Below are 19,306 nucleotides of genomic sequence, written 5' to 3'. Positions count from 1 at the left end.
ATTAAATAACTTACATTTCGTTTCGTTCGTTTATCACAATATGGCCGATTGTGTTAACTACAGCTATTAAAATAACAAAGTTTTGGCATCAAATTAAAATAAACGTTTGCAATGCCGCCCAACAAAATTATTCCAATTATAGCTTGGTTATTGGTTTATTTTCAAACCAATTAAATTATTTTTGGGACGTGTATTTAAGTCGGTGACCATTGCAGTATCTGTTGACTATCGTAGTGCTTTTATTTTGGTACATATAGCAAATACCGAATTTTAATTTTCTAACAGAGTGACTGATTGTAATGATACATTTTACAAATTTTAATTGATATTCAGCAGAATATTTTCAATATTTATTTTAGTTCTTTTAATAGCCTCTTTCCTTTTTCAGAGTGCACGTGATGCTAGCGTCAAGAAGCAACAACAAATCAATGAATATCGACAATTATTAACCGAAACAGAAAACTGGCTAAAAACTACAGCAGATACAATCAGAAGTTTCTCTCAGCCAAAGGACGAACAACAAGCAGAAAATTATATTATTCGCTGTAGGGTACTTAGCAACGAATTGAATGAAAATGAAAATAAACTTATAAAATTAAAAAAGACTTGCGAAGAGTTAAAAAAGTATTCGGACCTACAGTCTCTTGTAATTACGCTATTGGAACACCTGGAAGAGGTAATCGTCCTAATCACAGACCAAAAATTCATAGCAAATACTAGAATCAGAGCCTTACAAACAGAATTATTAAAATTGCAAGAGCCATTAAAAACACCCGACTTATCCCTTGAAGCTACTTTGGATTCGAGTTCTATGCCAATAGAAGAAATACAAATTCACGCGGATATCAAAAAGACTACAGAAAATTTTATCGCCGTTGAGAAGGTGCCTTCTGTAGTGCACATAGAAACTCAAACTGGAAGAAGTTTGGCGTCTCCTATTCCTTCACAAAACGAACCCCCGACGAAAGATTTTTCTGTTGATTATAACGAGCCCGTAGACGTGGAGATACAGACCCAAATGTCGCAATCATCAAATGGAGCGGAACCAATACAAAAGGAAACGATCACAATTTCGAAACGCACTTCTGGTGCTCAGGAAACCATTCAAATAGCAACCAAGCCTATGACGGACCCTCAACCCATCGTAGAGGAGCCGGACGACCTATTCGTGGAAGCCAATTACAAACGACGACCTGAGTCTGAAACGAAATTTGCCGAACTCAATATTAACGCTCAACCAAATCAGCCATTTGAAACGGTATTTGTAGAACCTGATGAAACTACCACAGAAGTTATAGTGGACGCAGATGGAAGCAAAAGAATTATAGTTAAAAAACTCCACAGAACAGTAGTTAGACAGCAACAGTCCTTGCAAAAACAACAATATACAACGTTACATACTCTTAGTGAAGGAGACGGGCCTGCAATAGCTCAGTCATTTTCTCAAATCACTTTGCAAGGTCAACAGAGCACTACATCAATCGCTAAAGGTGATGGCAGAAAAGAAACATTAACGTCTCAACAATTTGGAGGAAAAGTTATGTCAGGTGTTGATGGAGGGGATATTGAAGTGAGAGAATTTCAAACTGAACCGGAAATGCATTACACAGTGTTGGAGGGATCAAATAATCCAGATGAAGTCAAGCCGGAAGGCTTGAATCTTCACAAAGGCGACATTGCGCTAGTCGACAGTGAATTTAATAAAATAGTTCCAATAGACGAAGCTAATCTCGTTATGGATGAAAGTAAGATATGCACCTCAAGCTCAAGTGTAAAAGCAGTAGTTCAACAAGTTACTAGAAGAATAATAAGAAAAACTAGGAGAATAATTCGAAGAACAGTAATTATTGACGGCAAAGAACATGTAACTGAGGAAGTTATTGAAGAGCCTGAAGAAGTAGAAGTTACAGAAGAAGGGATACCGAGGGTGAGTATAAATGTCACCCGAACAGAAGATGGAAAAATTGTTCAAGAACAGCATTTTGGAGACACTCAATTTGAACATCCCGAAATTCCAATTAGCCAACAAACTAAAAGCATAATTCTGAGACCAGATGGACAATCTGTACCCACACCTTTATCAACTGACATAAAACCAGAGGATGAAATATCTATAGATGATCCAAATAAAGTATCTGTGCAAGAACAAAAGCTGAGGTACGTGGTAGAGCAAAATTTAGTTCATGAGCACAAAGCACAACAAATTGCACAGAAAGTAGACCCTACAATTAGCTCTACTATTATCAGTGACTTCATTGAGAGTGAGAGGGTATCCTATAGTCCACCAATTAGTAGTAAAGTTGACGCACCACAAGTTTTTGAATCAACACCTAATATCAAAGGAAAGAGTAAAAATACCAAAAAGGCTCCGAAAGACGAGCCTCCAGCAGAACATAAATCTGATGAAAGTAGTCATATGGTTGAAGTAGATACTCTCACCTCCACTGAGGAACCAGCACCTACAACTTTTCCAGAAAGGAATAAAAAGACCAAAACGGCTCCAAAAGACGAGCCTCCAACAGAACATAAATCTCTTGAAAGTAGTCATATTGTTGAAGTAGACACCCTCTCTTCCACTGAGGAGCCTCTAAAAGAACATAAATTTGATGAAATTATTTCTATTATTCAAGTAGACACTCTCCCTCTTACTGAACACATCATTTCCGCTACAATCATGGATGAAAAGCAGCCCTTAGAGGACACCGTATCTAAGGATGAAAATTTGACCATACCACTATTTGAGGTAACTTGCGAACCTCATTCAACAGTCGTACAAGAATTTATTACCAGTGAAACTCAGGAAATTAGCTCAAGACCCTCGCCCAAAACAAAAAAACGCAGATTTTCGAAAACCAAAAAAGGATCCGCTACTCCACGAATACAAAGTCCTGTTGAAGACACTTCCTCACAACTGGCTGAAAATGAACCTGAAACAATTAGTGTAATACCCAAAGAAAACCTAGGAAACTATCCAGTAAATCCTGAAATTAATGCAGTTATTACTCAGGAGAAGCCACTTGACGACTTGGAAGAAAAACAACCCAACATTTCAAAAATTGTCATTCAAACCGCTGTTGATAGTGACAGACAAGACAACTCGACAAATATTTTGAACGTTCTAGAAAGTGAAACAAAATTAATGGTTGAAGAATTGGAACGTCCCAAAGTTGAAGCAAATTCTGAGAAGTTAGAAGTAGATAAATTTGTGGATATAAGCAAAATAGTTCAGTCGGAGATCCATGCAATTGTATCAGAATTGCCTGAGCCTTCGATTGAAATAAAAGCTGCCGAAAAGATCACTTTAAATAAAACTGAATTTGCATCATTAGAACAAGATTCGGAAATATCACCAGCAGCTCCTATTACTGTAGCTAAATCAGTTCTTCCAGAATCAAACACAATTGTCGACAAAACGGTAAATATGGAGTCGAAAGGTGATATTGACTTAGAGATATTAACTGCTTCCAAACCAACCGGCGGTAGCGCAACCGCCGTTGAAGTTGAATTTACTAATTTGGAATACGAACCAATGAACAAAGAGGACCTTATACCAGAAAAAGTTGTTGCAGAAAAGGCGGACAAAACTGCGGATAATGATACAAGAGACAAGAAACCTGCACAAAAAAATAAATCGCCATCAGACAATATTTCAAGGAAACCAGTAACCTTTAAAATTGAAAAACCTGCGAAACAAATACAAACCTCCATCGACACTCCCCTACAGGAGGCAAGTTCTCAGGAAACTACTAAAGATATAGATATTAGTAACCTCAAATTAGGCTTACAATCCACAGTCACTTCAAGTTCTACAGAAATCGAAAATGTCGGACCACCAGTTCTTCAAGAATCGACCATCGATAGTCACGAAAATCATCAAAACACAACGAAATTAATCACCGAACCTTCCCAGAATGTTCAAATTACACTTTCGTTAGAGGAAAAATCAAGCAAATTTGATGAGGAGGCCGGCAAATCGGTTACGGAAACTGACAACTCAAAACTAACATCGATAACAGATTTCCTAGATAATGAAAGGAATAACATTGAAATGGCCTTAAACTTACAAGAAAAAGGTACCCGGCATCCTGATGAAGTCACGAAAAAGTTTAAGCCTGCTCAGAAGGTGGAATTTGATCTGTTTTTAGAAGAGAGGCAAATGGACCCCGAAATCTCAACGCCCAAAATATCTGTTAGTAGCAAACAAGAAGAACAAATTATCTCAAAAGAAATCAATATTCAGCTACCAAACGTTCCTGACATAAAAAGGGAAGATGGTTTTGAAGTAACTTCAAATAAATTTATCAGATCAGAAATAATCACACCTGTCATTCCGAAAGCCGAAAGTGATCATGAAGAACCATCAACGCCCAGTGATATAGACCATGGGGGTAGGAAAAGTAAAAAGAAAAAGAAACACAAAAGCACCAGTTCGAGCCCTATTCAAGTTGAACACCACGTTGTAACTAAAGACGAATCAGCAACGAATTCTTTGGCGGAGTCAACTGAAATTGTTATAACAGATTACTCTCAACTTTCTGAAGAAACTCCTAAACCGACCATAGAAAATTTGGATACTATCGTTATCGAAACTGATACTGAAGTTTCAGACAAGGCTCGAGACACCGGTTATGAAGCGGATAAGACTACATTAGATGAAAGTTTCACAGAAGAGCCTGATCAAGAAAAGAAAAAAAGACGCAAAAAGAAACGCGGTCAAAAAATTAAAGTTAAGGATTCAGAAGAATCATATATTCCGCAGTCCGCATACGAATCTTCTCATGGTGAATCTATACCTTTAACAGATGACGATGTTAAAAGGGAATCAACCGGAAAAACTGAAGAAGCATCAAAAAAATCAAAAAAACGTAGGAAGGGTAAAAAGAAATGTGAGGAATCTGATGCACAACCGTTGACCGAAGAAGAAATTGATGAAGAGCATGAAACAGCTGAAGTTGACTCTACGGAAGCGGAAGGTTCACCTAAAACTCATCCCATTGCTTTCCTAGCTCAGAACGAAACATTGGCATCTCCTACCGAATCAGTTGATACGTTATCAACGCAAACAGAACCAAGAACAGTTAGAATTATAGAGGAGAAAATTTTAAGCAGACCGGCTAGTGAATCTCCTCAAAATATTGTCACGGAAATAGTTAAAACAGTGCCGGTTTTAGAAACAGTTTTAACTCAAGAATTTAATACGCAAACTACCCCACTGCCTTTATCCCCCGTAAAATTATCAACGGACCAATTCATCGTCGAGGAAAAAGCACTCGCAGAATCAGTTTCTGCTCAAACCTCGCCCGAACCTATTGGGGAAACTAGCCACACTTCAATACAAACTATTGATAAAATTTTTACCGAAGCAGAAGTAATTGCTAAACCGGAGGTTGAAGAAACGGCAACCCAAGTTTTATCTGAAGTATCTGAGGTTATTACACAGACTAGTCCTAACGAACAGTCTTCACTGGAATCTGTTGGTAAAGTAACATTAGAAGCTTCAATTCAAACGGCAATGCAGGAACAACAAGAAACTATAGACGAGGAGGTACAAACATTTAATGGGCGTTTCACGGAAATGTCGAAAGTTGAATCGGCCGTTCAAACAATTAAGCCGGAAATTAAAGAAGATTTTGTACAAACCAACACTCCAGAGTCGATTTCTTCTATGGATATTTCTAACCAAGCACAACCCGAAACGACCGAGTTATCAATTCAAACATCACCTGAACCAGTTCAGGAACAAATTATAATCAGTTCACCAAAAGAAACAACGGAAACAGTTACCCAAACCTCTCCAGTGAAGGATAGAGGGACAGCAGATGCAATAGTGGTTGAAAAAGCCGAATCAATAACCCAGACGTCTCCCATAGAAAATGCAGAGGTATGCGCTGATCAGGTAGTTTCACAAGCTACCCATGACAAAATTGAAACTAGTGAAACTATCGTTCAAACTTCGCCTGTAGGAATATATGAAATAACAGAGGTTCCAACGCCTACTTCCAATTCGAGTAATATAGAAGACTACGAAATTCAAGTTAAAGCTCTTTTGACAGTACCGACGGATTCATCAGAAGCAATAAGTTTATCTGAAATTGCAGAACAAAAGATTACAAAATCAAAAGCCAAATCTACCTCTGATTACAGTTCACCCAGTGAATATTCGTCGGACGAATTTGATGTTCATATTAAAGTTGAAGATCAGTCACACAAATTCTTATTAAATGAAAGAAAAGAAGGCAGAGCCGAGAAGAAGAAAAGAAGAAAACAACCTGAACGGCGAACGGAAAATGAACCATTGGATGATAAGCAGAAGAATTTGTTCACGGTGTTCCATAGGCAAGCTTCAGGATTGGAAGTTACAAATTCTGAAAAACTCTACCCAGAGAAGCTACAGGGTTCCGTACCATCAACTCCAAAGGCAGAAGTATTCTCGAAAATAATTACCGATTTGGATGATGGCAAAGTAAAACAGCTAAAGGGTATTACTAAACCTAATACAAAAACAGAAAAAAATATTTCTGATCAAGAACATTTCCCAAAAGATTTCAAAGCGTCAATCAATATTAACTTAAACCAACCAGAAAACATTAAAGACGTCGAAATTACAAGCAGAGATCAGTTTGCAGTAATAAAAAATAATGATGCCATACCTCAAAAGAGTGCTTTCACTGTAGATACTGTTATTACAGAAGCAGAACTAAAGGAAAATACGCCTGAACCGGATGTATTGCAATTCGAAGCAAATCCAGATGTTGTTTCAACAGTGGACTTTTTACTACAGGAAATACAACCGGAACCAAATACCATTTTAATCCATGATGAACCTGTCAATCTTGATCAGTTAGCCGAGTCCGAATTATCTCAAATTACTAGAACTGAGGAATTAAAACCGAGACGCCCATCTAGATCCAAAGATAAGAACAAACACGTTCCCTCTGTAACAATAGAGGAAATCGAAGGGCCCGGATCTAAAGAAGTAGTACCATCAGTGCATGAAAAAGGTCCAGCAACATTTGAGGAAATCAATATCAAATGGAACCAAGCACAGTCATTAGAAAGAATGAAAAATTTACAAAATGCGAAAAAAACCACCCACTTATCTAACATTTTGTATTTCGCAACATTGAGTGAAGTGTCAACAGATCTCAGTATAGAACAGCGCACCGGCAATGTTGAACAAAATATAGAAATCTTGAAAGAAGCCGTTGGGAGAGGAGACGTAATCGTTATTCAGCAAAGCGTGATCACCACAGTAGAAACCATTACAACTTGGCTTGAGACAATAGAATACAGAATTTATGTAAATCGGCAGCAAACTTCGGATGGTCCTTCGAAGGAAAGAGTTGAGGAATTCGTTACATTAAAACAAGAAATTGCAAATATTGAAGACAAGGTTGATGAACTTCAGCTCGTGCTGCAATTGGCGGATCCAATTTATAACGAAGAAGACCGGGAGAGAATGAAAAGTTACCTGGATTCTCTTCAGCAACAAGTCAAGATTATCGAAGAAGTCACGGAAGAAAACGAACAGCTAGCTTCAGGTGACTTGAGGCGGTGGGAAGATTTTATTCACGGAGTATCCAATGTATCTGAAGGAATTCATATTCTACGAAGGCAACTGAGTGATCTCAAGGAGTCTGATGCTTCGCCGCAAACCAAACTGAATGAATTGGAAGAACTTGAAAACTCAAATAGGGGTTACATGTTAAAATGTGTGCACCTAATTACCACCGCCAAGAGTTTAATGAGAGATTTTCCTGGCAGAAAAATACCAAAAGACGTGTACGTTAATCACGATTTAACTAAACAATTAGAACATTCAATCACACTAGAACGAGATAAGGCTCTCCAATTCCTCTCTCTAGCGGACGAGTACGAACAAACTCTAAAAGAGTTCAGCCAGATTATAGAGATCGCCGAAGTTTTAGTTGAAAGTTCAATTACTGTTAAAAACTTGGAACACCTAGAAGATGAGATGCAGAACCATCGCAAATTTTTTGTCAACCTCAGTCACTGTCGAGCGATCTTAGAATCCCTAGAGGAGAACCTTGATTCCGAAACAAGAACCTGCCATTCCAAACTCCATCAAGATCTATACGAACGTGCTCGAATAATTCTTGATAAATCGACAGGAAGGTTTCAACTTATGTCTCTTGCAGCGTCTAGATGGACGATTCTGGAACAAGGTACCAGAGAAGAAATGAAATGGTTACAAGTCGCTCAGCAACGCGTGCCGGATCTAAATAGTGTCACGTCTTCCGATTATGATAGATATATCGATCTACACCATTCTTTAGCTGCCGACATTGCTCATCATCACGGAAAACTACAACATTTGAACGGCGTCGCTCAGAAATTGCAAGAGCTCGTGCAATGCGCTGGCTTAGAGCAAGCTTATTCGGAATCCCTGGAAATTATTACTAAACTTCAAGAAGATGTGCAAAACAATTTGACGCGACTCTTAGCATTTGGTGAATCGTGGACGAATTATAATATACTAAGTGACAAAATCGAGCTCTGGTTAAAAGATGCCCAAGTCCAGCTTAGACAGCTGGAAATACCTTCAGGCCCTAGAGGACATATGAGACAATTTTGGGTAAGTGTTGCAACGGACGATTTTCTATATATTTCCTATGATCAAGTGCTTTATATAATTTATTTAAATTTCAGGAACTCAAAGCCCAACACGAAGTACACAATGAGGCACGTCTAAATTCCACGAAATGCCTAGAGACGTCTCTTCAGATTGTTCCTATATCAGACGAAATGTTACAGCGCAAATTTCATTCGGAGTTGCAGTCAGAATGGCAAAAAGTAACGGACAGAATCAACGAATTACACAATTCATTTATCAGCACTATATCAGCACCCGATGTGCCTGTTAACGAAAAACTTACACTACTTGAGCAAGAACTGCAAGATCTTAAGTTAGATATCGACGGATTGGGTGGAGTGATAAAACGAGAAGAAGAATTAAGTCTTTACGTAGAGAGACTGCAAATTATGTCGTCACGCTTGGAAACGATTCAAAATGAATTGGGAAAACTCGGACTTTTATCGGTCACAGAATCCGACAAAGTCGGAACTCTCTTAGCCCTGTCCAAAAGGTTAGAGACCTCTATTAACGAAGAACTGGAAGGAGGAATACTAGTCAAGGAACGTCTTCAAGCAATTCAAAAAGGTTTGACTCGGGTACGACGCAAACACTCGGAATTAAGTAAGACCTTGGACGCATGTGAAGGTGCCGAAAAAATGGGCAGCGATGCATTGGAGAAATCCATTAGCGAGTGTTACGAAGTTGGCGAAGAATTGGTAACTCTCTGGCAAGACTTAATGGGTTTAAGGCAGCTGTTGCACACTTTACCAATGAGGCTTAGAGCTACAGTGTCTCCAGTAAAAGTGGAGAGAGATATTTCTCAACTGCAGGATGATCACACATCATTGGAGAAACGATGCGGTCAAATATTAGCGTTGTTGAGAAGTCGACTGGTACTTTGGCAAAGATTCGAGCGTCAGTTGGAACTCGTACAACAAAGCGTCCAGGAAGCCGACTTCATGATTGAGATTTTGACTGTTCAAGGAACTGTGGACTATGAAAGACTAAGAAAGGCAACGGAGCGTCTAGAGGTGAGTCTGTTTTATGAGTGTATGATAACAAAGGGAAACTAATTTCGATTGCATCGAGAAGTTCGAATATTTTCTATTTAGTTGTTTCAATTTCATAAATGAAAGCAAAAAATGGTAAATCTTAACCAAGATTTGTAATTTTTTTGAAATCTGGAATTGCGTTGATTTGCGTTGGGTACAATTTATATTGCCCTTGCACCACAATTCATTGTCATTTTTGTGATGGAAAGAGATTTTTCTCTTCGTCTTAAATAAGACAATGAGGGTCAGCCTACTCTTCTATTCTTGTTTTCTTTAACTTTGTACCTGCTTATATACATTCTTAAATAAAAAAAACTTTTCTTAAAACAATTTGTAAAATAAACTCAACGACGATTACGTGACCTAATTTTGCGTAGCTTTAAATTCGACACTTCTTTGCTGATGTTAGAATTATAATGTTGGCTGAATTACAAGGTCAACACCTCGGAACGTCTTTGGCATTTTTTGCATAGAATGCGTTTTTTCAAAAATTAGAACTAAAGATAAAAGTTTAAACGATAAAATAACACCAGCGACGTGTAAAATAGGGATACTGTGACTTTTTTTACTTCCTTACTTTTCCACCACTGATGCGTAGACCACAAGACAAGGAAAATAAAAAATAAATATAGAAGTTATTGCTTACGTAACTTCTTGGACTTTCTTCAACTGCCGTTCAGTTGACGATTCGATCTTAAGAAAAATTATATTCGGGTTAACGATATCAATGTAAACGAATAAAACGATGATTTTAATAGTAAATTAACATTCACGTGTTTTGTCAGGAAGAAATTTTTGTTCAGTAGTGCTATATTGGCAGTCTGATAAGAAAAATTATCGCGGTAGCATGTTTTATATTTTGGTGGTTTGCAAACTTGTTACTATATTTAAACGAACAACCAGTGTTTAAATATAGTAATTAGGTAATTAATATTTCAGTGGGCAGCAGCCGCAATAATCAAATAGGAATGAAGATTCCATTTTCTAATTTAAGTTATATGTTTTTCAAGATTTGGATTTTTTCTAAACCAATTTGGCAAAACAAAAAAAAAACGAATAAAAAAAGTCATTTTGATAAATAATTGTTTGCCCATTAAAAAAGGCTTCGATTATTATTGAAATGGATAAGCAAACAAACGGGCGACAAATAAAAATCCTTGCAGCTCAGTGAGTCGATTCGAAATTGGAATCGGCGCTCGGCTCAGTCCGGAACGAGATGTTATTCGCAGTGTATCGTCAACGTGGTTTTAACGTTCGCAAATGTTTTTGTGAAAACAACCGGATAAGCAAATTAAAACGGCATATTTAAATATCAAAACGATGTGACGATTGCTCTTGCATTTGTTTTATATGATTGACTAACAGCGAGCTCCTCATAAACTCTAGAAAAAACAGTCTGTTTGGTGTACTCAAATTTATTATTTTTTTAAATATGTGTGCTACGGAAATATATGTTAATATTGGGTAAATATTTGTTTACTTTTCTTTTAATTAATAACCTATATATTTTTTTTAAATATATGAAAGATTATAATATTATAATACATATATCATTAATAAATAACGTGGTAAATGCGAATATTTCACAAATTCGTGTCTTTAGGTGTACCCACGTATTGCGTATAATTTTACGATGAATCGGAAAATGAATTTGTATATAAAGTGATTAAAAAAAACGGTTTGCTTTTTCCCTGTATATATATATATATATATATATATATATATATATATATATATATATATATATATATATATATATATATATATATATATTATTGAACAGCTATTAGACAGTTTAACGGGGACGACATTACAGATAATCGGTACCATACCAGTCAGTATCAGTACACTGTACCCAATCTCATTATTTGTTGAAATTTATTGTTTATACTAGGCTTAAAGGGTGACAAAAAAATTGCGAAATTGCATTTAATGTCATTTCCATTAATAAGTTACTTAATATATAAGATTCATAAACTAATCAAAACTATAGAAATACAAACATTTCGCAGCCTAAACTTTAATTTGGGTTTCCAAGAATGTTTCCACCAAGTGCGACCCTGTTTTCGAAAAAGACAATTTTCGATCATTCTTCCGAATAATTAAAAGCGAAGTGAACATTTTCAATTCAAATTAATAACTTTTATTCATATTTTTTCAATTGCGATTTATGTTTACTGTACCGGTGACTCAATCTTCGCAATAAAATCGAAAGCAATTTTGGGCCTAATAGATTGTTGACCCTATGCGCCGTAATTGACTTAGGACCGTATAAACAAATTGAATATTAAACGGTATTTCTTTCTTTCATTGTTACTGTTATCTGCTTTGGTCCCGTATTAACTGCCAATGTTTATTGTTAATGGCAGAGGTTATTTTAAATATTACTCCATCAGTTTGCCACATTGTGTTGACACAAGTAAAAGTTTATTTACGTTTTTTTAATTATGTCTGCCACGATAATAAAAATTAGTGAAATTAATTTGGCAAGTTTTAGGAGCATCCCGAATTTATATTATATATATTATCTTCGACATATATCGTGGCCCATTAAAGATTTCTAAAATTGATTGATGAATTGATGTATTAAGACAAAAATTGCATTCAGACACAAATTTTATTTTTTTATTAACAATTAAACAATAAAGTTATAACAACATAAATTGCGCCTGACTATTTATTTAATACAAGAACCACACTGTATAAGGGCGCGTCACATTATGCTGTTGGGCTATGAAATATCTTTAAATACCGACAGTTGTATACAAGTCCACGATTTCAATTTAAACAGTCACAATATCTCGATCTAAATATAGAAGGCCCCACTGAAATTCAACGGAATTCCAAATAAACAGTTTTAGAGATTAAAGCATCTCGTTCTCGTTTTGAAGGATTCGATCTTCTACTTTGATTCAAAACAAATATACCCCTATCGATCAATAGACGTTTGCACATTCTATACAACGCAATGCTATAAAAAAAAAACTAGGCTACCGAACGATTGTTCTATAATTAAATTTAAAATTCTAATAAAATAGGTCAGGTTTTTCGGGTCAAAATGACTGCGTTATTTTCGTAAGGTTAATGCTATAGTTTGGAGCAAGTAAACTTTTAATGCATTGACATTCCTTATGTTTTGCTACCAATATGCAACAGGAACTAAGTAGAAACACTTATTCTTACTAACAGCATCTAACTACAAGCGAAATTACAATGGCCCCTTTTTCTTTATTTGCCACACTTCTATAGCTCCTTCCTTTACCTCGCCAGCTCGTGTCTTCTTCTTTTAAAAAACCATTTTTTGAATTTTTTTGTTATTAATTTTATTTTATTAATTTTATTAGTGTATTGGAAATGTTGAGATTCGCTGGTAGAAATAAATCGTATTGGGGGGCATTATAAAATTACACTTTAACTTTATAGGCCAAAGCATCGGTCAAAATACTTAGTGCGAATTAACAATTTTCAGAGTGTGTCGGGAGATTTAGTTTCTCGCGAGAGTTTAGTTTCGGAACTCAAAAACGTTGCGCAGCCTTTAGCCGACACGTGCGCAGAAGAGGTGGCATCGAAGGTCCAAGCCGCCGTAGAAGAGGCCGTCACCGCTTACAATACCACCTGTAGCAATTTGAAAGAACTGTGCACCAAGTATCAGAACGCTGCCGAACTTTGGAAACGGTACAAGGATGCAAGCGATCTTGTAAAAGAATGGATTGAGAATCCTATGGAGTCGGTCGACGGTTTGCCCCCAGAAGAAGCACTCGCGAAAGTAAAGGTAAATAAATGTGAATTAAAATAAAGTTATATTACATATTTCTCAAAAAATTGCAACTGGCGAAACTACAAAGGAAAATTTCAAAAAATGTTCCTCTCCAGAACATAGTTTAAATTTTTGCCTAAATTAAGTGCCTTAATTATTTTTTCTAGTGTACCACATGCAGCATCCCCTTTAAAAATATCGATTACTTAGGATCGGAAATCTTCCCCACCACACTATGTAAAAATACTTTCGTATCTATACCGGTTCAGGTTTGCTCGCCATAGACTGTCGTCTGACCCAAAGTAAACGTGTGAGGGTGTATTTTTAGAACTGAATTGTGCAAATTTTATTTATAAATCGAGAATATTCTAGTTTTGTGTTTTCGGTCAACAGCTTTACCGAGAGTAGCAAAATAAGTGCCTATTTAAATGTGTACTCCGGAAGAAGTGAAGGTTTTTTTTTTTAATAAAAATTTTGTTCCTGCGTTTATAAGTTTCAATATAATTAAAACAAAATATAAGCAGTATCGCTGTAGTTAACCTCGACTAACCAGAAGCTTTAGCAATTCTAGAAAAAACCTTTTGGTTTGAAAATTTCGTTCTTTTGGATTTTTTTTATACTGAAGACTTCGGTTTGTCGCACAGTTTATTGTACGATTCGTGAGGTCGATTTTTGTAGCAAGATGGCTCCCTTTAATTACGCTCACACTGGTCGGTGATAATTAGACATTATTGTCATTAACTTTTGGGTGACTACGTCTTGTCACCGAGTATTTAAAAATTATCGCTGGTATTCTGCAAAATCTAAATGTTCTTCTTTTCTACCACCCATTTTTTTGTCAAGTTTGTATAAATATAACTTGAAGAACTAGAGGCCAATAAAACGAAACTACCGTAAACTAGAACTACCGTAAAAGCCGGCCAGAATTTTTTAAGACTGCTTTATTAACTTAACTTGTAGTGTTGAAAATTCGTACCAGCTGCAATGAAAGTGAAGCAGTATTCGCGTGTCCCGAAAATCGAAGAAATCCTTGTGTTTAGGATTTCTATCAAGATTTAATTGAAAACACCATGCTCTAGAGGACTAACGGCCAAGGTTAATGGGTGAAAATTTTCTGCCATTTGAGCGATTAAATCATTATCGAAAGTTCGAGTTTCCGTTAAACAACCTGCATTTGATTGCTTCCATTTCAATAAATTTTCATATTAGTCTTACAATTGCAGTCCCAGGTGAGCATTTTCTAAATTTCCTATTAATAGGAAAATATGACGTTGAAATAAAACAATTTCCGGCAATTGGACGTGCGTCAGGCTGTTTTCTATTTCATAAAAATATGAAACTCAAGTGGCTCGAGAAAGTTTAACTTTTGTGCAATTTCCGACTTGAAAATATTTTGCGTGCACAACTGCAGTATTATTAATTTTTTTGGCAAACATCTGAAACGCAATGCCACGCGTTGCACTTACCAAATAACGATAGTAATTACGAGTCATAAATAAAAATTTCGTTGCATGTTACGTTCATAAACGCTACTAAAAGTGAATTTACCGATATTCCAGATTAATGAAATTTTAATTACGTATGCAAAAAATAACCCTTAATATCATTAACAGGCAAAATTGAAGAATGGTAAGAGCTAAATTTTGATAGATTCAGTATGTATAAACAGTATCACCATAACGATTGGTATTAATACCAGAAGCAAACATTTCTAAAGCAGTCTTCTTTTTCCCGCCAAAGAAGGAAATTTTTTTGGCATTTGCTTTTCAATTTGAGGACACTACTTGCTTCCCAATAGTTGTGAGTAGAAACAATAAAGTACTAAAAAGTTCTTACATCAGTACTTGGATAAATTATCTATTTAAGACTATTTCATTCATTCATTTATTTCAAGGACACAAGTTCATATATGTGTCTTAAATGTCTTAAATAAAAGTTATCTCTTGCATTTTTCTTGTCAGATGCACCATTTTTTATTAAAATAATTTAATTCAAAGTGCAAAAGTTCGCCACACTAATAATTTTGTTTGATACGCATGACTTATTTAACTTAACTTGTTGACTGTAAACTTGTTTATCTCAAATATTAAATCTTTTAGGACCTCAAGTAGATATGAAGATTTTTTCATAGAATATAGAATATAGCTAGAATGCGAAAACCAGACAATATATCACGGCGGTCATACCTAAGAAAGTCTTAGAGCAACCTTGTTCGAAAAGAACCGGGTATATTTTAAAGTGAGACAGACGGGTTTCTTTCTAGCTGTCTTCACTTTTTTTAAATCCACAATATTTTGCAGTGTTACCGGCTATTTGTTAATATTTTTTATGAATTTCTATTGATATTAGTATCTTATACAATGAATTCAGTATTGTATTCAAATTTGGCAAAAAATGTTTCTTTGTTGAGAAGAAAATACATATACATATACATGAATGAACCGTAATTTCTTTCAGTTTTACATTAATAAGAATAAATTTTCTGCTTAAACATTTTGAAACTTTATTTTGTACGAATACAAAGAAGGAAACTAGCCAAACACGGAAATTAACTATCTTTCTATACAGCACCACGAAGAAGTCCTGTCCGCTCACACGAGACGTCTCGCGGATCTTCAGGAGTTGGTGTCCGATATAGCATCGGCAGTTGGCTTGGACGCGAAAGCTTTGTTAGGCGGTGAAGTGGAAGCGCTAGGTAAACGCCTTGAGGATGTCCGCCAGTCCCTCACGGTTCTCGCGGACATCGCGGAGGCCAAATCTAGGACCAAGAACGACTCCGACAACGAAATTGCGGACACCAAGCATTACTTAAACTCCGTGCAAAAGGTAAGAGATGATTTTTGGTAGCGTTTTCAGTTCGTATAATCAACTTGACTTTCAGAGCATCGGAGATATACAACAAGGTGATCTAGATGCAGACACCGAACAAAAGCTACAATCATTAAGAGACCATATCGTAGCTCTCGGCAAAGCGGAATGTCAAATTCAAAAAATCAAGGATAAAACTCTTGAGATATCGACAACAAAAACAGACACATCTGTTGTGGAAGTTTTGGAACTTTGGCAGCAACTTTTCAGGGAAACTTTCCAACAATATCACAGGTTAAGCGCCAGGCTTGTCAAGAATGAAGATGGTGCAGCGGCTTTGCGACTGTGGCAGGAATATTTGTTTAACGTGCAACAATTCCTCCAAGGAACCATACCTGGGGATTATCAAAGCCTTTTCGAACATCAACATTTGTGTCAGGTTCATCAAAATCTTTTAACGACTCAACAAAATGTTCTAAATCCAGTCGATTTAAAAAGCAAGCAATTGGCTAGTGGATTAGTCGAGTCTAGCGTTATGGAACAGTTTAATTCATTGACTAATCTTCATAACGAAACACTATCAAGGATCATGGAAAGACATAATGAGGTTCAAATACGACTTGACACATGGGAAAAATATAGAGCCGACCAGGGTATGTTACTGGAGTGGTTGAAGAACTTGGAAAAGGAACGTGAACATATGCAGCTTAGATATTTACATGTCAGACGCATCCCAAAAGTTATGAACAAAATACAAAACCTATTGGAAAAAATTCCGCAGGGAGATAAGCAGGCACAAGGCTTGCAAGGGCAACAAAATATTATTTTGCAGTTCTGTGATGACGCTCTGGCCACTTCCATTAGAATGGAACACGCTGCTATAAAACAAAGAATCTCTAACCTCCAAGCTGGCCTGGAAACATGGAAGCAATTTTTGGAACGTATTTCGAAACTAGTCATTACCCATGAGGATCGCGTGAAAGTGGTGCAAAAGTTATTTGATGGCATCCAAGCTATTATCAATGAATCTCAAAGCCAGTTGCCAGCGTCGCATGCCGGTATTAGCAATAGGCTAGAGATACTTCAAAGAACAAGAGAAAGACTGAACTACGCTATCAAAGATTTGGAGCAGTTAGGTTTAACACAAGAGCAATTGAAAGAGTGCCTTAGTCCGTCAGACATAAAAACTATCAATCAAAGAATGTGGCTGTGTTGGCATCAGCATGGTGATCTGGATCACCAGCTGTCGAGGATATGCCATCAATTAGAAGAAAAACTAGGAATTAGATCTATGTTTGAAACCAGACAGGCAAGGTTTATTGCCTGGGCTGATGAATTAGAACGACGATTGGACCAAGAGACTGATAAAAGCCAAATTGATCCAAAAGAGTTGCTACGAAAACTCGAAGTGGAGTTACAGGCAGAAATGGCGTTAAAAGGAAGAGAATATGATTGGTTGGTTAGAGTGGGAACCGAACTTGTTGAGTGTTGCGGAGAAGAATACGCAGATGTTACAGCAAAACAAATCATTCAGGCAAGGACGGATGACGTTCAAACAAGATGGGAGAGATTAGAAAATCTTGGAAAGAGTCGAGCTAACAAAATTCACGATACTATTCAAACAATGGTTCAACTGGAGGAAAGGATACAACAGATAAGAGCATGGTTGAGTCAAATCGAAGTTCAACTTGCAAAACCTGTAGTTTTTGAATCATATAACAAGGAAACTATTAACAGAAAACTTCTAGAACATGAAAAATTGAAAAAATCTATCGAGAATGAAAGCGGCAACATTGGCGAAATATTGAACTTATGTGAGCTATTGTTAGTTGATTCTACCGTTTCTAGAACTCATTTTTCCACTGAAAATCTAACTAACGCTATCCAAAATCTAGAGAAAAGGTGGAAGATTGTTTGTGGTCAATCGGCTGAGAGAAAAAGAATGATTTCTTTTGTTTGGAAGTTGTTGCAAGAAGTACTTAAGCTTAGTTCAGAGCAGGAAACGTGGATTTCAGAGAAGGAACAAAGATTAAAAGAGTGTGATAGGCACCTTCAAAATCAAAATAAAGATGAGCTACAGCAATTAATTTACCAAATCGAAAATGAACTCAAGGATATAGAATCTCGGTCACCAGCTTTGCAAATTTTAGAACAGACATACTCCAAATTAGTCAGAGTAAGCGGCACTGAGCCGGAGAATATTCAAGAACTAACGTCACGGGCACGAGTAATTACAGCTAGGTGGGATAATCTTCTTCCAAAAGCTAGAAGCATACTTCAAGGATTGCAAAATGAATTGGCACCTTTTAAAGACTTTGCTATTGCACACGAAGACGCTGTTGTCGAATTGAGTAAAATCGACGGAATGTTAACTGAACTACAACATTTGGAAAACCCTAAAAACGTGCCAGCAAAAGAACGTCTGAAACGATTAGAACAATTGGAAAGTTTGTTTAGTTGTCAAACCCCCACCTTGGAGGCTGCAGATCAACTGGGACTTGAGATCATGCAAAAGAGCAAGCCGGATGAAGTGAAGCGGATACAAGAGATGATAGACGAATATCAGGTTCTTTCTAAAGACATTTCGGAGAGGATAACAATTTTGAAAACTGAACTACAAACAGAAATTCTGACGATTCCTAGAGAGATTGATGAAAGTGTACAAGTAGAGACCTTGAAGTTTGAACAAGATACCGCCGTTCAGGTCAACACTCTTCCCCTTCAGTTACAAAGAATGACTTCGATCAGCGCAAAGGACGCTTATTTGGTTGAATTGGAAGCTGGCATTAGTGAATGTAAGGCAAACCTCAGCGAACTCCAAACCTTCGTAGATAAGGAGATCCCAAAGCAGGGTTCATCCGAATTACCCATCAGCGGAAAGAAAATGGCAAAACTTACTGCTAAGTCGCAAGCAAGCGTGGAATTGATTACTCATTTGAACAATCTGCTTCTAAATGAATGCAACGCATCAACTGAAGAAGCTTGTTCTGAAGAAGTCAACACTCTTACTGAAATATTCCAAACTTTACTGGTTAGAGCGAAAGAAAAGGAGGATAAACTAAGGGAGCTAAGGTGAGTTGACATTAGAAAAGT

General features: G+C 36.6%; 1 protein-coding gene across 9 annotated transcripts in view; it reads left to right on the top strand.

Moving 5' to 3' along the window:
* LOC132702935 (muscle-specific protein 300 kDa) overlaps positions 1-19,306 on the top strand; it is a 171,410-nt gene that overhangs the window by 147,819 nt on the left and 4,285 nt on the right. For all 9 annotated transcript variants that reach the window (XM_060671820.1, XM_060671816.1, XM_060671817.1 and 6 more), the window contains 5 exons: positions 389-8,596; positions 8,671-9,627; positions 13,118-13,420; positions 15,974-16,231; positions 16,287-19,285. In XM_060671820.1, coding sequence (XP_060527803.1) covers positions 389-8,596; positions 8,671-9,627; positions 13,118-13,420; positions 15,974-16,231; positions 16,287-19,285 — 12,725 coding nt within the window. The remainder of the gene's footprint in view (positions 1-388; positions 8,597-8,670; positions 9,628-13,117; positions 13,421-15,973; positions 16,232-16,286; positions 19,286-19,306) is intronic.

The sequence above is a fragment of the Cylas formicarius genome, unplaced genomic scaffold (genome assembly GCF_029955315.1).
Source record: "Cylas formicarius isolate icCylForm1 unplaced genomic scaffold, icCylForm1.1 PGA_scaffold_6__28_contigs__length_40554024, whole genome shotgun sequence".
NCBI classification, from domain to species: Eukaryota; Metazoa; Arthropoda; class Insecta; order Coleoptera; family Brentidae; genus Cylas; species Cylas formicarius.
The sequence above is the reverse complement of the archived record's forward strand: the minus strand, read 5'-3'. Positions and strand labels throughout refer to the sequence as shown.